Source organism: Entelurus aequoreus, linkage group LG27, assembly GCF_033978785.1.
Source record: "Entelurus aequoreus isolate RoL-2023_Sb linkage group LG27, RoL_Eaeq_v1.1, whole genome shotgun sequence".
Lineage (NCBI taxonomy): Eukaryota > Metazoa > Chordata > Actinopteri > Syngnathiformes > Syngnathidae > Entelurus > Entelurus aequoreus.
The window spans coordinates 16,878,079-16,891,668 of NC_084757.1; the positions used below are offsets into that span (position 1 = coordinate 16,878,079).

The 13,590-nt window shown below is 42.6% G+C and overlaps 1 protein-coding gene across 4 annotated transcripts in view; it reads right to left on the reverse strand.

Annotated features, from left to right (window-relative positions):
- LOC133644497 (zinc finger protein 391-like) overlaps positions 1-13,590 on the reverse strand; it is a 41,692-nt gene that overhangs the window by 14,761 nt on the left and 13,341 nt on the right. For all 4 annotated transcript variants that reach the window (XM_062039020.1, XM_062039019.1, XM_062039018.1 and 1 more), the window contains exon 3: positions 8,947-9,291. In XM_062039020.1, coding sequence (XP_061895004.1) covers positions 8,947-9,291 — 345 coding nt within the window. The remainder of the gene's footprint in view (positions 1-8,946; positions 9,292-13,590) is intronic.

Here is a 13,590-nt window from a genome sequence, read left to right on the forward strand (position 1 = left end):
TATAACACATATTTGGTAATAAAAAAGAGCTGTAACTGAGCTATCAGATAGACTTAGAAGGAATTCAAGGAATTCAAGGAGCTGCTGTTAGGAGTTATTGTTCATTTGCCTGATGGCCGAGGGGAAAAAACTGTTCAGGTGGCGGGAGGTATGGGTCTGGATGGAGCATAGTCTCCTGCCTGAGGGGAGAGGGGAGAATAGTGTGTGTCCAGGGTGAGAAGAGTCAGCTGTGATCCGACCCACGCACCTCCTGGTCCTGGAGGAGAACAAGTCCTGGAGGGATGGGAGCTTGCGGCCAATCACCTTCTCAGCAGCACGTACGATGCGCTGCAGTCTATTCTTATCCTGGACTGTGGCGCCGGGGAACCACACTGTGATGGAGGAGGTCAGGATGGACTCTATGATGGCTGAGTAAAACTGCACCAGCATCTCGGTCGGCACCTTAAGTTTCCTCAGCTGCCGCAGGAAGTACATCCTCTGCTGGGCCTTCTTAAGTTAAAGTTAAAGTTAAAGTACCAATGATTGTCACACACACACTAGGTGTGGTGAAATGTGTCCTCTGCATTTGACCCATCCCCTTGTTCACCCCCTGGGAGGTGAGGGGAGCAGTGGGCAGCAGCGGTGCCGCGCCCGGGAATAATTTTTGGTGATTTAACCCCCAATTCCAACCCTTGATGCTGAGTGCCTAGCAGGGAGGTAATGGGTCCCATTTTTATAGTCTTTGGTATGACTCGGCCGGGGTTTGAACTCATGACCTACCGATCTCAGGGCGGACACTCTAACCACTAGGCCACTGAGTAGGTGGTGAGGGAACTGATGGTCAGCTCCCACTTGAGGTCCTGGGTGATGATGGTGCCCAAGAAACGGAAGGAGTCCACAATGGGGACGGGGGTGGGAGAGTCAATCAGGGTGAGGGGGGATGGTGGGGCTGTGACTTTCCTGAAGTCCATGATCATCTCCACTGTTTTCTGGGCGTTCAGCTCCAGGTTGTTGAGGCTGCACCAGGACGTCAGCCGGTCCACCTCTCTCCTGTAGGCGGACTCATCGCCATTCGAGATGAGCCCGATGAGGGTGGTGTCATCCGCAAACTTGAGCAGTTTTACGGATTGGTGACTGGAGGTGCAGCAGTTTGTATACAGGGAGAAGAGCCAGGGGGAGAGTACACAGCCCTGAGGAGTACCCGTGTTTGTGGTTCGACTGTCCGAGACATTCTTCCCCAGCCGTACGTGCTGTCTTCGGTCTGTCAGGAAGTCATTAATCCAACTGCAGAGGGAGTCGGGCACGCTGAGCTGGTAGAGCTTGTCTCGTAGCAGTCCAGGGAGGATGGTGTTGAAGGCAGAGCTGAAGTCCACAAACAGGATCCTAGCGTAGGTTCCTGGGGAGTCCAGATGCTCCAGGATGAAGTGGAGGGCCAGGTTCACTGCATCATCCACAGACCTGTTGGCTCTGTAGGCAAACTGCAGTGGGTCCAGGAGGGGGGCGGTGATGTCCTTGAGGTGGGGCAGGACCAAGCGCTCAAAGGACTTCATGACCACAGACGTCAGCGCGACCGGCCTGTAGTCATTTAGTCCTGTGATCCGTGCTTTCTTGGGGACAGGGACAATGGTAGAGGTGTTAAAGCAGGACAGCACGCGGCATAGCTCCAGAGAGGTGTTAAAAATGTCAGTGAAGACAGGAGCCAGCTGGTCCGCACAGTGTCTGAGAGTGGAGGGGGAGACACCATCCGGCCCGGGGGCCTTCCGCGTATTCAGCTTCAAGAACTGCCGGCGTACATCCTCTTCTTTGATGGAGAGGGTCTTTACAGTCTTATGATGTTTTTGGAGTCCTGTGATGTCATTTGAGTCCTTTGAGTCCTTTAACTCATTTAATGAAGTGCTGGCATTGTTGGGGAGGGTGATGGTGGGGGGAGCATGGCTTTGATGAGCTGAAGGCCGTTCATGACGACAGTAATGTGTGTTGAGGCCCTGAGCGAGAGTCCGGTCATTCAGGGCCTGGGGGGTTTTGGGCTTAAAGTTCGTAAGGGCCCTTAGACCTCTCCAAACTGCCGCAGAATCATTGGAGCGGAACTGTTCCTGTAGACGGTTAGAGTACACATATTTAGCTTTCTCCACTTCCCCGGTGAAGTGGTACTTCGCTTCTCTGTATGTACTTCGGTCCCCGCTTCTCCACGCAGCCTCCTTCTTGCGCAGCTGTCGGAGCTTGGGTGTGAACCAGGGCTTGTCGTTGTTATAACAAACCCTGGTGCGCGTTGGAATGATGCGCGCCTCATTGAACTGTATGTATGAGGTCACAGTGTCCGTATACTCGTCCAGATTGTTCGTGGCCGCTCCAAGCACGCAACTCGTCCACAGACTCGGCGGTGAAACACTTAATGTTCCTCATAACAGGTTTAGCCAGTTTCAGTCTCTGTCTGTATGAAGGGATTAAGTGCACCATCACGTGATCTGATAGTCCAAGAGCAGCGCGCGGGACTGCATGAAAAGCCTTGCTTATTGTAGTGTAGCAGTGATCCAGCGTGTTCTCCTCTCTGGTCAGGCATTTAATAAACTGTCTATACTCTGGTAATTCCTGGCTCAAATTTCCCTTGTTAAAGTCACCAAGCACGATAACAAGAGAGTCAGGAAAAGACCGTTCCACATGTAAGATCTGTCCTGCGAGCGCGCGCTGAGCGTCACGCACGTCCGCGCCGGGCGGGATGTAAACAGCCACTAGAATGAATGAAACAATCTCACGCGGTGAGTAAAAGGGCTTACAGTGGATGAAGAAATATTCCAGAGAAGAAGAACAGTGTCTAGAAATCACTGTCACGTCTGTACACCAGCTATTGTTGATAAAGAAGCAGAGTCCACCGCCTCTTTTTTTGCCAGAGAGCGCCGCGTCTCGGTCCGCGCGGAGGAGATGAAAGCCCTCCAGTTGAAGCGCGCTGTCCGGGACACTTGCGCTCAGCCAAGTCTCCGTGAAGCACAACACACAAGATGAGGAGAAGTCCTTGTTCCTTCTCATCAGCAACGCTAGCTCGTCCATCTTGTTGGCAAGTGAGCGGACGTTGGAGAGGAAGATGCCTGGTAGAGGCGTGCATAATCCCCGTCCGCGAAGACGGACAAGTGCGCCCGCTCTCTTTCCTCTTCGATGCGGTTTCCCTCTTTTGATCGCAGAATGGACCAAATCCGCAGCTGACGCTAAGATGACTGGTAACAAGTCCATAGGGATGGTGGATCTGATGTTCAGTAGCTCTTCACGGGTGTAAGAGCACCCGGAAACACAATTTATGTACAAAAACAAACAAAACAGAGCGCACAAGAGCACCGAGGCAGCCTTCATCAGCGCCATGATGATGACTTCATCATGGTGATTAGGGATGTCCGATAATGGCTTTTTGCCGATATCCGATATTGTCCAACTCTTTAATTACCGATACCGATATTAACCGATACCGATATCAACCGATATATGCAGTCGTGGAATTAACACATTATTATGCCTAATTTGGACAACCATGTATGGTGAAGATAAGATACTTTAAAAAATAAAAATAAAAATTAGATAACTAAATTAAAAACATTTTCTTGAATAAAAAAGAAAGTAAAACAATATAAAAACAGTTACATAGAAACTAGTAATTAATGAAAATGAGTAAAATTAACTGTTAAAGGTTAGTACTATTAGTGGACCAGCAGCACCCACAATCATGTGTGCTTACAGACTGTATCCCTTGCAGACTGTATTGATATATATTGATATATAATGTAGGAACCAGAATATTGATAACAGAAAGAAATGGGGGGGAGGGAGGTTTTTTGGGTTGGTGCACTAATTGTAAGTGTATCTTGTGTTTTTTATGTTGATTTAATAAAAAAATAAACGATACAGATAATAAAAAAACCGATACCGATAATTTCCGATATTACATTTTAACGCATTTATCGGCCGATAATATCGGCAGGCCGATATTATCGGACATCCCTAATGGTGATTGTGAAAGTCCAGTCCATAGTGGATCCAACAGATCAGAGAAAGTCCAGTTCACAGTGGATCCAACACAACAGTGAGAGTCCAGTCCAGGGGTCGGGAACATTTTAGGCTGAGAGTGCCATGAAAGCCAAATATTTTAAAATGTATTTCCATTAGAGCCATATAATATTTTTAACACTGAATACAACTAAATGTGTGCATTTTTAAGTAAGACCAACATTTTTAGAGTATAATAAGTCTCTTATTATTTTTAATAACATTGTTATTCTGAAGCTAACCAATAATAAATAAAATACTTCTTACCAATATTACGACTTCTTGAACAGGTGCGGTAGAAAACGAATGGATGGATTAAAATGCATGAGAATGTTTTATATTTTGAACGTTATTTTTTAAACTGATTACCAGCGGAATTATTCATTACTTATCGTGTTAAGCAATGTCAGCTAAGATTTATCTGAGAGCCAGATGCAGTCATCAAAAGAGCCACACCTGGCTCGAGAGCCATAGGTTCCCTACCCCTGGTCCAGTCCATAGTGGGGCCAGCAGGAAACCATCCCGAGTGGAGACAGGTCAGCAGTATTTTGTATGTTGTTTTGTCTATTGTACAGGGTTGCTTATTATTTTTATTGGATAGTAGTCTATTTATTTCAATTCTTAGTTTTATCTCTATTACTTATTGTGTAATTTCTTTTTATCCCATATTTGTTCCCAATACCGCACCTTAAATTGGAGTCCTTAATCTCGTTATATGCAAATATAATGACAATAAAGTCCATTCTATTGTATTCTATTTTGCCGGATTGATTGATTGATTGAAACTTTTATTAGTAGATTGCACAGTACAGTACATATTCCGTACAATTGACTACTAAAAGGTAACACCTGAATACATTTTTCAACTTTTTTAAGTCGGGGTCCATGTTAATCAATTCATTGTCGTCGTTTTTTGTTTTTTTTAAAATGAAACACAAGTTTATGAGTATGACAACATCAATAGGGATAATTACTGATATTTTATTTCATTAAAATACCAAATGACAATCTGGTGACAGTAATACGTCGATAAATATTAGACTTAGACAAACTCATTGTTGGTGAATAAATGGTCATTGAGACCAGGGGTTCCAAACCTTTTTTCACTTAGGGACCCAACTTTTTGCACTACTCAAATACCAACACTGATTTTAATCGTATGCAATAATTATTTCTAACCTAATTACAGTTTACGTTGCCAAATTACAAAACCAAAACCAGTGAAGTTGGCACGTTGAGTAATTCGTAAATAAAAAAAAGAATACAATGATTTGCAAATCATTTTCAACTTATATTCAATTGAATAGACTGCAAAGACAAGATATTTAAAGTTCGAACTGAGAAACTTATTTTTTGTGTGCAAATAATCATTAACTTAGAATTTAATGGCAGCAACACATTGCAAAAAAGTTGGCACCGGGGCATTTTTACCACTGTGTTACATGGCCTTTCCTTTTAACAACACTCAGTAAATGTTTGGGAACTGAGGAGACCAATTTTTGAAGCTTTTCAGGTGGAATTATTTCCCATTCTTGCTTGATGTACAGCTTAAGTTGTTCAACAGTCCGGGGTCTCCGTTGTCGTATTTTAGGCTTCATAATACGCCACATATTTTCAATGGGAGACAGGTCTGGACTACAGGCAGGCTAGTCTAGTACATGCATTCTTTTACTATGAAGCCACGCTGTTGTAACACGTGGCTTAGCATCGTCTTGCTGAAATAAGCAGGGGTGTCCATGATAACGTTGCTTGGATGGCAACATATGTTGCTCCAAAACCTGTATGTACCTTTCAGCATTAATGGTGCCTTCACAGATGTGTAAGTTACCCATGTCTTGGGCACTAATACACCCCCATACCATCACAGATGCCGGCTTTTGAACTTTGCGCCTATAACAATCCGGATGGTTCTTTTCCTCTTTGTTCCGGAGGACACAACGTCCAGTTTCCAAAAACAATTTGAAATGTGGACTCGTCAGGCCACAGAACACTTTTCCACTTTGCATCAGTCCATCTTAGATGAGCTCAGGCCCAGAAATGCCGGCGGCGTTTCTGGGTGTTGTTGATAAATGGCTTTCACTTTGCATAGTAGAGTTTTAACCTGCACTCACAGCTGCAGCGACCAACTGAGGTTACTGACAGTGATTTTCTGAAGTGTTCCTGTTCCCATGTGGTGATATCCTTTACACACTGATGTCGCTTTTTAATGCAGTACCGCCTGAGGGATCCAAGGTCACGGGGATTCAATGTTATATGCAGTGATTTCTCAAGATTCTCTAAACCTTTTGATGATATTACAGACCTTAGATGGTGAAATCCCTGAATTCCTTGCAATAGCATGTTGAGAAATGTTGTTCTTCTAGTGTTTGACAATTTGCTCATGCATTTGTTCACAAAGTGGTGACCCTCGCCCCATCCTTGTTTGTGAATGACTGAGCATTTCATGGAAGCTGCTTTTATACCCAATCATGGCACCCACCTGTTCCCAATTAGCCTGTTCACCTGTGGGATGTTCCAAATAAGTGTTTGATGAGCATTCCTCAACTTTCTCAGTCTTTTTTGCCACTCGTGCCAGCTTTTTAAAAACATGTTGCAGGCATCAAACTCCAAATGAGCTAATATTTGCAAAAAATAACAAAGTTATCCAGTTCGAACGTTAAGTATCTTGTCTTTGCAGTCTATTCAATCGAAAATAGGTTGAAAGGGATTTGCAAATCATTGTTTTCTGTTTTTATTTACGATTTACACAATGTGCCAACTTCACTGGTTTTGGGTTTTGTATATGAAACCATGGGTTGATCACAAAGATTATTATTTATTAAACACATAAACCTTAGGCATTTGATCAGGCTGATTAAAAAAACAAGTAATAACCAAATATATTGCATAAGAAGGGACTCATTGATGGAAAATACACTTACATACTAGTATGTTGCGCTAAAATAAATTAAGTAAATTAAGAATAAACATGTTCTTTGACTAAGCTATCAATAAAATTAAAGTGTAAACGAAAATAAAGCTTCAACACGTTAGTCATATTTTTTTAATTTAAGCAACTTCTCTATGACTTTAGCTCAGGACTTATTCTGTTTGTTTTGTATTGTTATTAGTGCTGCAAGTGGTGGAAAAGTGTATTACAACTGAGTAGCCACAGCGGAGAAACGGATATTTTTGGCGGCCCTCTAAGAGGCGCTTGCAGCCAACACTGCAAGTTTAGACAAATGCACATTTTCCAAACCTGTCCACAACTTTAGAAGTCATTGGAGGGCAAAACACACGTAACACAAAAAGATGAGATGCTTCACATAGAGCAGGGGTGCCCAAAGTGGGCGCCGGGGGCCAAATTTGGCTTCCCAAATGTAATATGTATTCATACTGATCTTTTAAGATTACTTGTGGTGCCCCGATCGGATATTAATATTACATATCAGTCCAATATCTGCATAAAAAAACAAGCATTGGATTAAATTGGCTTGCATCTAAACTTTTACAATACTGTATTTGTATTTTGTATAGCTAGAACCAGTCCGTGTTTACTTGTGAAAAGCGGGACATTCCGTTAAAATGTATATGTCCTCCAATAAGCACACAGTTATTTTTTTCTTGTATTTTAGTCATTTACAAAAAGTAAACATGGTAGTCTAGAGGCTACTAGTAGCTACACAACAGCTAAGCACACAATAGCACACGCTAGATAAAAATAAGTGTTCTTAATTGAACAATATTGCAGTCTAAAACACATTTGCCAATATAAAAAACCCTCGGTAAAAAATAGATGGATGGATGGATAAATAATTATTATATTACATATATTATATTATATTATATTACTTACAGATACAAAGTCTACAAGGCAAAAACATATGAGAAAGTATCCAGTAACAAACGGGTCCGCACCATTCATTTTACTGCGTCATGACCTTAACTTAATACATGTTTGTGATCACAAGATGTCGCCAAAGACAATTACCACTTCACTTCAACTTAAAAACAGATTAGGTCCATTCCAGACGATTAATAATAAATAGAATAGTGTTTTTCAAACCTATCTTTGTACTCTGTTGACAAATTTCACTTGACCAAACCTTTCCTAACGTTCCACACTACAAAATAATAAAATGATGTATGATTTCTGCTGATATCGGATCTGATCAGTATCGTTATCGTATCGGAAGTGAAAAAGTTTGAGACACCTTTAACGCTTACACAATCATGGTAGCATTTTCGCAAAGCTAACTAGTTGCCATCCATCATTGTTATTGGTACTAAATATATAAACTTTTTGGCTATTTGTGTGGAAAAAGGTGAACACCCCTGACATAGAGTACAATATAAACAGCTTTTTGAGCATGCTGTGTTTTTAAGTACATTTAGCACAAATACAGTTTGAGTGTACTCAAGTCCCTGCAGCTTCCATGACTGTTACACACTTGTGTCTGCTGACCTGATATCTATACGCGAACCTTTTATTGCACACGTTGCAACTGAACGGTTTTTCCCCGGTGTGTGTTCTCATGTGTATCATGGCGTACTTTTTACTAGTGAATCTTTTCGGGCAAAGCGAGCAGACACACTGTTTCTCCATGTGGGATCTCATGTGTGTTAACATATCGAGTTTTCTGGAGAAGTTATTCCTGCAAATAGAACAGGAAAAAGGTTTCTCGCCGGTGTGTATTCTCATGTGTAACATCAATTCATAACTATCTCGGAATGTTTTAGCACAAACGGAGCAGGAAAAGGGATTCTCCCCTGTGTGTATCATCATGTGTCTTTTCAGGGCGCACTTTGAAGAGAATCTTTTAGCGCAAACTGAGCATGCAAAAGGTTTCTCTCCAGTGTGTACTTGGACGTGTCTGTTCAGGTTTCCCTTTTTGTCAAAAGATTTCCCACATTCAGAGCAGACAAAGTGTTTGTTGTCAGTGTGATGTGTCATATCACCTTTAGAGTCATTATTATTCTCAGCAGCTTCTTGGACCTCATTGCTGAGCTCAGTCTCAGAAGAGTCTGACATGTCGTCTCCATCACCTTCTGAAATGTGTTGACTTTGTGGCTGCGCCCCTCTGTTTCCTGCACTTTTACTGGGAAGAAGCTGAAGGGACTGACACGCATCGTGGTCACTGTCCTCACTCTTCACAAGAACACCTGTAAATGTCAGCTTGTTGATGACGTCAGACTCCAACACATGAAACTCTTCCCACAGTTCCTCTTTTATGTGGGGGGGCTCTGGTTCATGATGCTTGGGCAAACCCTCTTCTTGACTCTCTGCCAACACCCGTTGAATGCCTGCAGAACAACAAGTGATATGCTATTACTTTCAATTCAGCGCAAATATGATTTCAGTTACACATTTTGACCTCATCACTGAGCTCAGCCTCAGAAGATTATAACTATATGTCGTCGGGGCCATTGCTAGGAATTGTGGACCCCTTAAAGAAGGCCATTGCCACCTTTAATGTTCTTGTTTTTCAGTGTTCTTGACGATGCCTGGTGCAATACACCCGATTTGTTTCTTTTTTTTTACGATTAACCACTTTAAGTATTATTATGTCAATTATGTATAATTAGTTCTTATTCTCATTTCACTGATTTGCAACAAGTTAATACACCTCCGATTGCAAATACATGTTCAATTAACCACTCAACACATTGTTAAACACAATAAAATACCAACTTTACCTATCAAGCACTGATATGCAACAAAAAAAAAAAACTGTCCTGGCTCAACATAGTCCACAGGTAAATACACTATATTGCCAAAAGTATTTGGCCACCTGCCTTGACTCAAATGTGAACTTGAAGTGCCATCCCATTCCTAACCCATAGGGTTCAATATGATGTCGGTCCACCTTTTGCAGCTATTACAGCTTCAACTCTTCTGGGAAGGCTGTCCACAAGGTTGCAGAGTGTGTTTATAGGAATTTTCCACCATTCTTCCAAAAGCGCATTGGTGAGGTCACACACTGATGTTGGTCGGGAAGGCCTGGCTCTCAATCTCCGTTCTAATTCGTCTCATAGGTGTTCTATCGGGTTCAGGTCAGGACTCTGTGCAGGCCAGTCAAGTTAATCCACACCAAACTCTGTCATACATGTCTTTATGGACCTTGCTTTGTGCATTGGTGCACAGTCATGTTGGAAGAGAAAGAGGTCTGCTCCAAACTGTTCCCACAAGGTTGGGAGCATGGCATTGTCCAAAAGGTTTTGGTATTCTGGAGCATTCAAACTTCCTTTCACTGGAACTAAAGGGCCAAGCCCAACTCCTGAAAAACAACCCCACACCATAATTCCTCCTGCACCAAATTTCACACTCGGCACAATGCAGTCCGAAATGTATCGTTCTCCTGGCAACCTCCAAACCCAGACTCGTCCATCAGATTGCCAGATGGAAAAGCGTGATTCATCACTCCAGAGAACGCGTCTCCACTGCTCTAGAGTCCAGTGGCGACAGGCTTTACACCACTGCATCCCCCGCTTTGCACTGGACTTGGTGACGTATGGCTTAGATGCAGCTGCTCAGCCATGGAAACCCATTCAATGAAGCTCTCTGCGTACTGTATGTGGGCAATTGGAAGGTCACATGAAGTTTGGAGCTCTGTAGCAACTGACTGTGCAGAAAGTCTCTTTGCACTATGCGTTTAAGCATCCACTAACCCTTCTCTGTCAATTTACGTGGCCTACCACTTCGTGGCTGAGTTGATGTTGTTCCCAAACTCTTCCATTTTCTTATAATAAAGCTGACAGTTAAATTTGGAATATTTAGGAGCAAGGAAATTTCACGACTGTATTTGTTGCACAGTTGGCATCCTATGACAGTTCCACGGTGGAAATCACTGAGCTCCTGAGAGCGGCCCATTCTTTCAGAAATGTTTGTAGTGCTTGATTTTATACACCTGTCAATTGATTAGGATACCTGATTCTGATCATTTAGATGGGTGGCCAAATACTTTTGGCAATATAGTGTATGTAGCATTTACTTTAAATGTCCAAGTAAAACAAAGAGCACATGGAATACGTTGTTATAAAACAAATATGAAAAACAGCAACAAGCCTCATCTAATCTCAATCTAGAATTTAAATTGAGTTATAAAAATGTAGCATACATTTCGCAATTATATAATTGAAATAGCCAAGGTGTTAATTTAGGTCTTAGTCACTGCCAGTGTTACAGCTGTTCATCGATAAACCAAAACATCACTCACTCACCTTTAAAGACATCATTGAACTGCTAGGAATGGGGTTAAAATCAGATGAAGCAGCCACTGCTGATTCTGGTGCAGCAGAACATAAAGGTTTATTGTTTCATTATATATATTGTAAACATTAATTGTTTTTTCATGGAAAAACTGATGTAGAACTAACCTATGGACAAAATCTAAATGGGCTTCTTAGCATCATAGCTTTAAAGGCCTACTGAAACCCACTACTACCGACCACGCAGTCTGATAGTTTATATATCAATGATGAAATCTTAACATTGCAACACATGCCAATACGGCCGGGTTAACTTATAAAGTGCAATTTTAAATTTCCCGCCACACTTCCGGTTGAAAAACTCCTTTGGATATGACTTATGCGCGTGACGTCACAAAATCCACAGAAGTGGTTGGACCCCATCGGACCCGATACAAAAACCTCTTGTTTTCTTCGACAAAATTCCACAGTATTCTGGACATCTGTGTTGGTGAATCTTTTGCAATTTGTTTAATGAACAATGGAGGCTGCAAAGAAGAACGTTGTAGGTGGGATCGATCGGTGTATTAGCGGCTGAGTACAATACTTACAGCAACACAACAAGGACTACTTACTTAGCAGATGCCTAGCCGATGCTAGCCGCCAAACCCACGGATGAAGTCCTTCGTCGCGCCGTCGATCGCTGGAACGCAGGTGAGCACGGGTGTTGATGGGAAGATGAGGGCTGGCTGGCGTAGGTGGAGCGCTAATGTTTTTATCATAGTTCTGTGAGGTCCGGTTGCTAAGTTGCTAAATTAGCCTTAGCGTCGTTAGCAACAGCACTGTTAAGCCTTACCAGGCTGAGAGTTTTTAACCATGTAGTTACATGTACATGGTTTAATAGTATTGTTGATCTTCTGTCTATCCTTCCAGTCAGGGATTTATTTATTTTGTTTCTATCTGCATTTGAGACAGATGCTATCACGTTAGCTCATGCTACAGAGCTTCGTCGATGATGGGTGTCCTTCGTCACGCCGTCGATCGCTGGAACGCAGGTGAGCACGGCTGTTGATGTAACCGTGTAGTTACATGTACATGGTTTAATAGTATTGTTGATCTTCTGTCTATCCTTCCAGTCAGGGGTTTATTTCTTTTGTTTCTATCTTCATTTGAGAACGATGCTATCACGTTAGCTCAGTAGCTAAGTGTGTCACCGATGTATTGTCGTGGAGATAAAAGTCACTTTAAATGTCCATTTCGCGTGCTCGACTCTCATTTTCAAGAGGATATAGTATCCGAGGTGGTTTAAAATACAAATCCGTGATCCACAATAGAAAAAGGAGAGAGTGTGGAATCCAATGAGCCAGCTTGTACCTAAGTTACGGTCAGAGCGCAAAAAGATACGTCCATCACTGCCTCTCTAGTCCTTCACTGTAACGTTCCTCATCTACGAATCTTACATCCTCGCTCAAATTAATGGGGTAATCGTCGCTTTGTCGCTCCGAATCTCTCTCGCTCCATTGAAAACAAAGGAAAATTGTGAGGAATATTACCTTCTGTGAAGTCACGCTACTTCCGGTATAGGCAAGGCTTTATGCATGTGCGCGTGACGTCACGACGGCAACGGAAGTATTCGTACCCAATGTGTCACCATACAAACTGCTCTGTTTTCATCGAACAATTCCACAGTATTCTGGACATCTGTGTTGGTGAATCTTTTGCAATTTGTTTAATGAACAATGGAGATTGCAAAGAAGAAAGTTGTAGGTGGGATCGGTGTATTAGCGGCTGGCTGTAGCAACACAACAAGGAGTACTTACTTGGATAGCAGACGCCTAGCCAATGCTAGCCGCACGGATGATCGGGTGAAGTCCTTCATCGCGCCGTCGATCGCTGGAACGCAGGTGAGCACGGGTGTTGATGAGCAGATGAGGGCTGGCTGGCGTAGGTGGAGCGCTAATGTTTTTATCATAGCTCTGTGAGGTCCGGTTGCTAAGTTGCTAAGTTAGCTTCAGCGTCGTTAGCAACAGCATTGTTAAGCTTTGCCAGGCTGAGAATTATTAACCGTGTAGTTACATGTCCATGGTTTAATAGTATTGTTGATCTTCTGTCTATCCTTCCAGTCAGGGATTTATTTATTTTGTTTCTATCTGCATTTGAGCCAGATGCTATCACGTTAGCTCTGTTGCTAAAGAGCTTCGCTGATGTATTGTCGTGGACATAAAAGTCACTGTGAATGTCCATTTCGCGTTCTCGACTCTCATTTTCAAGAAGATATAGTATCCGAGGTGGTTTAAAATACAAATCCGTGATCCACAATGGAAAAAGGAGAGTGTGTGGAATCCAATGAGACCTTGTACCTAAGTTACGGTCAGAGCGAAAAAAGATACACCCTGCACTGCCTCTCTAGTTCTT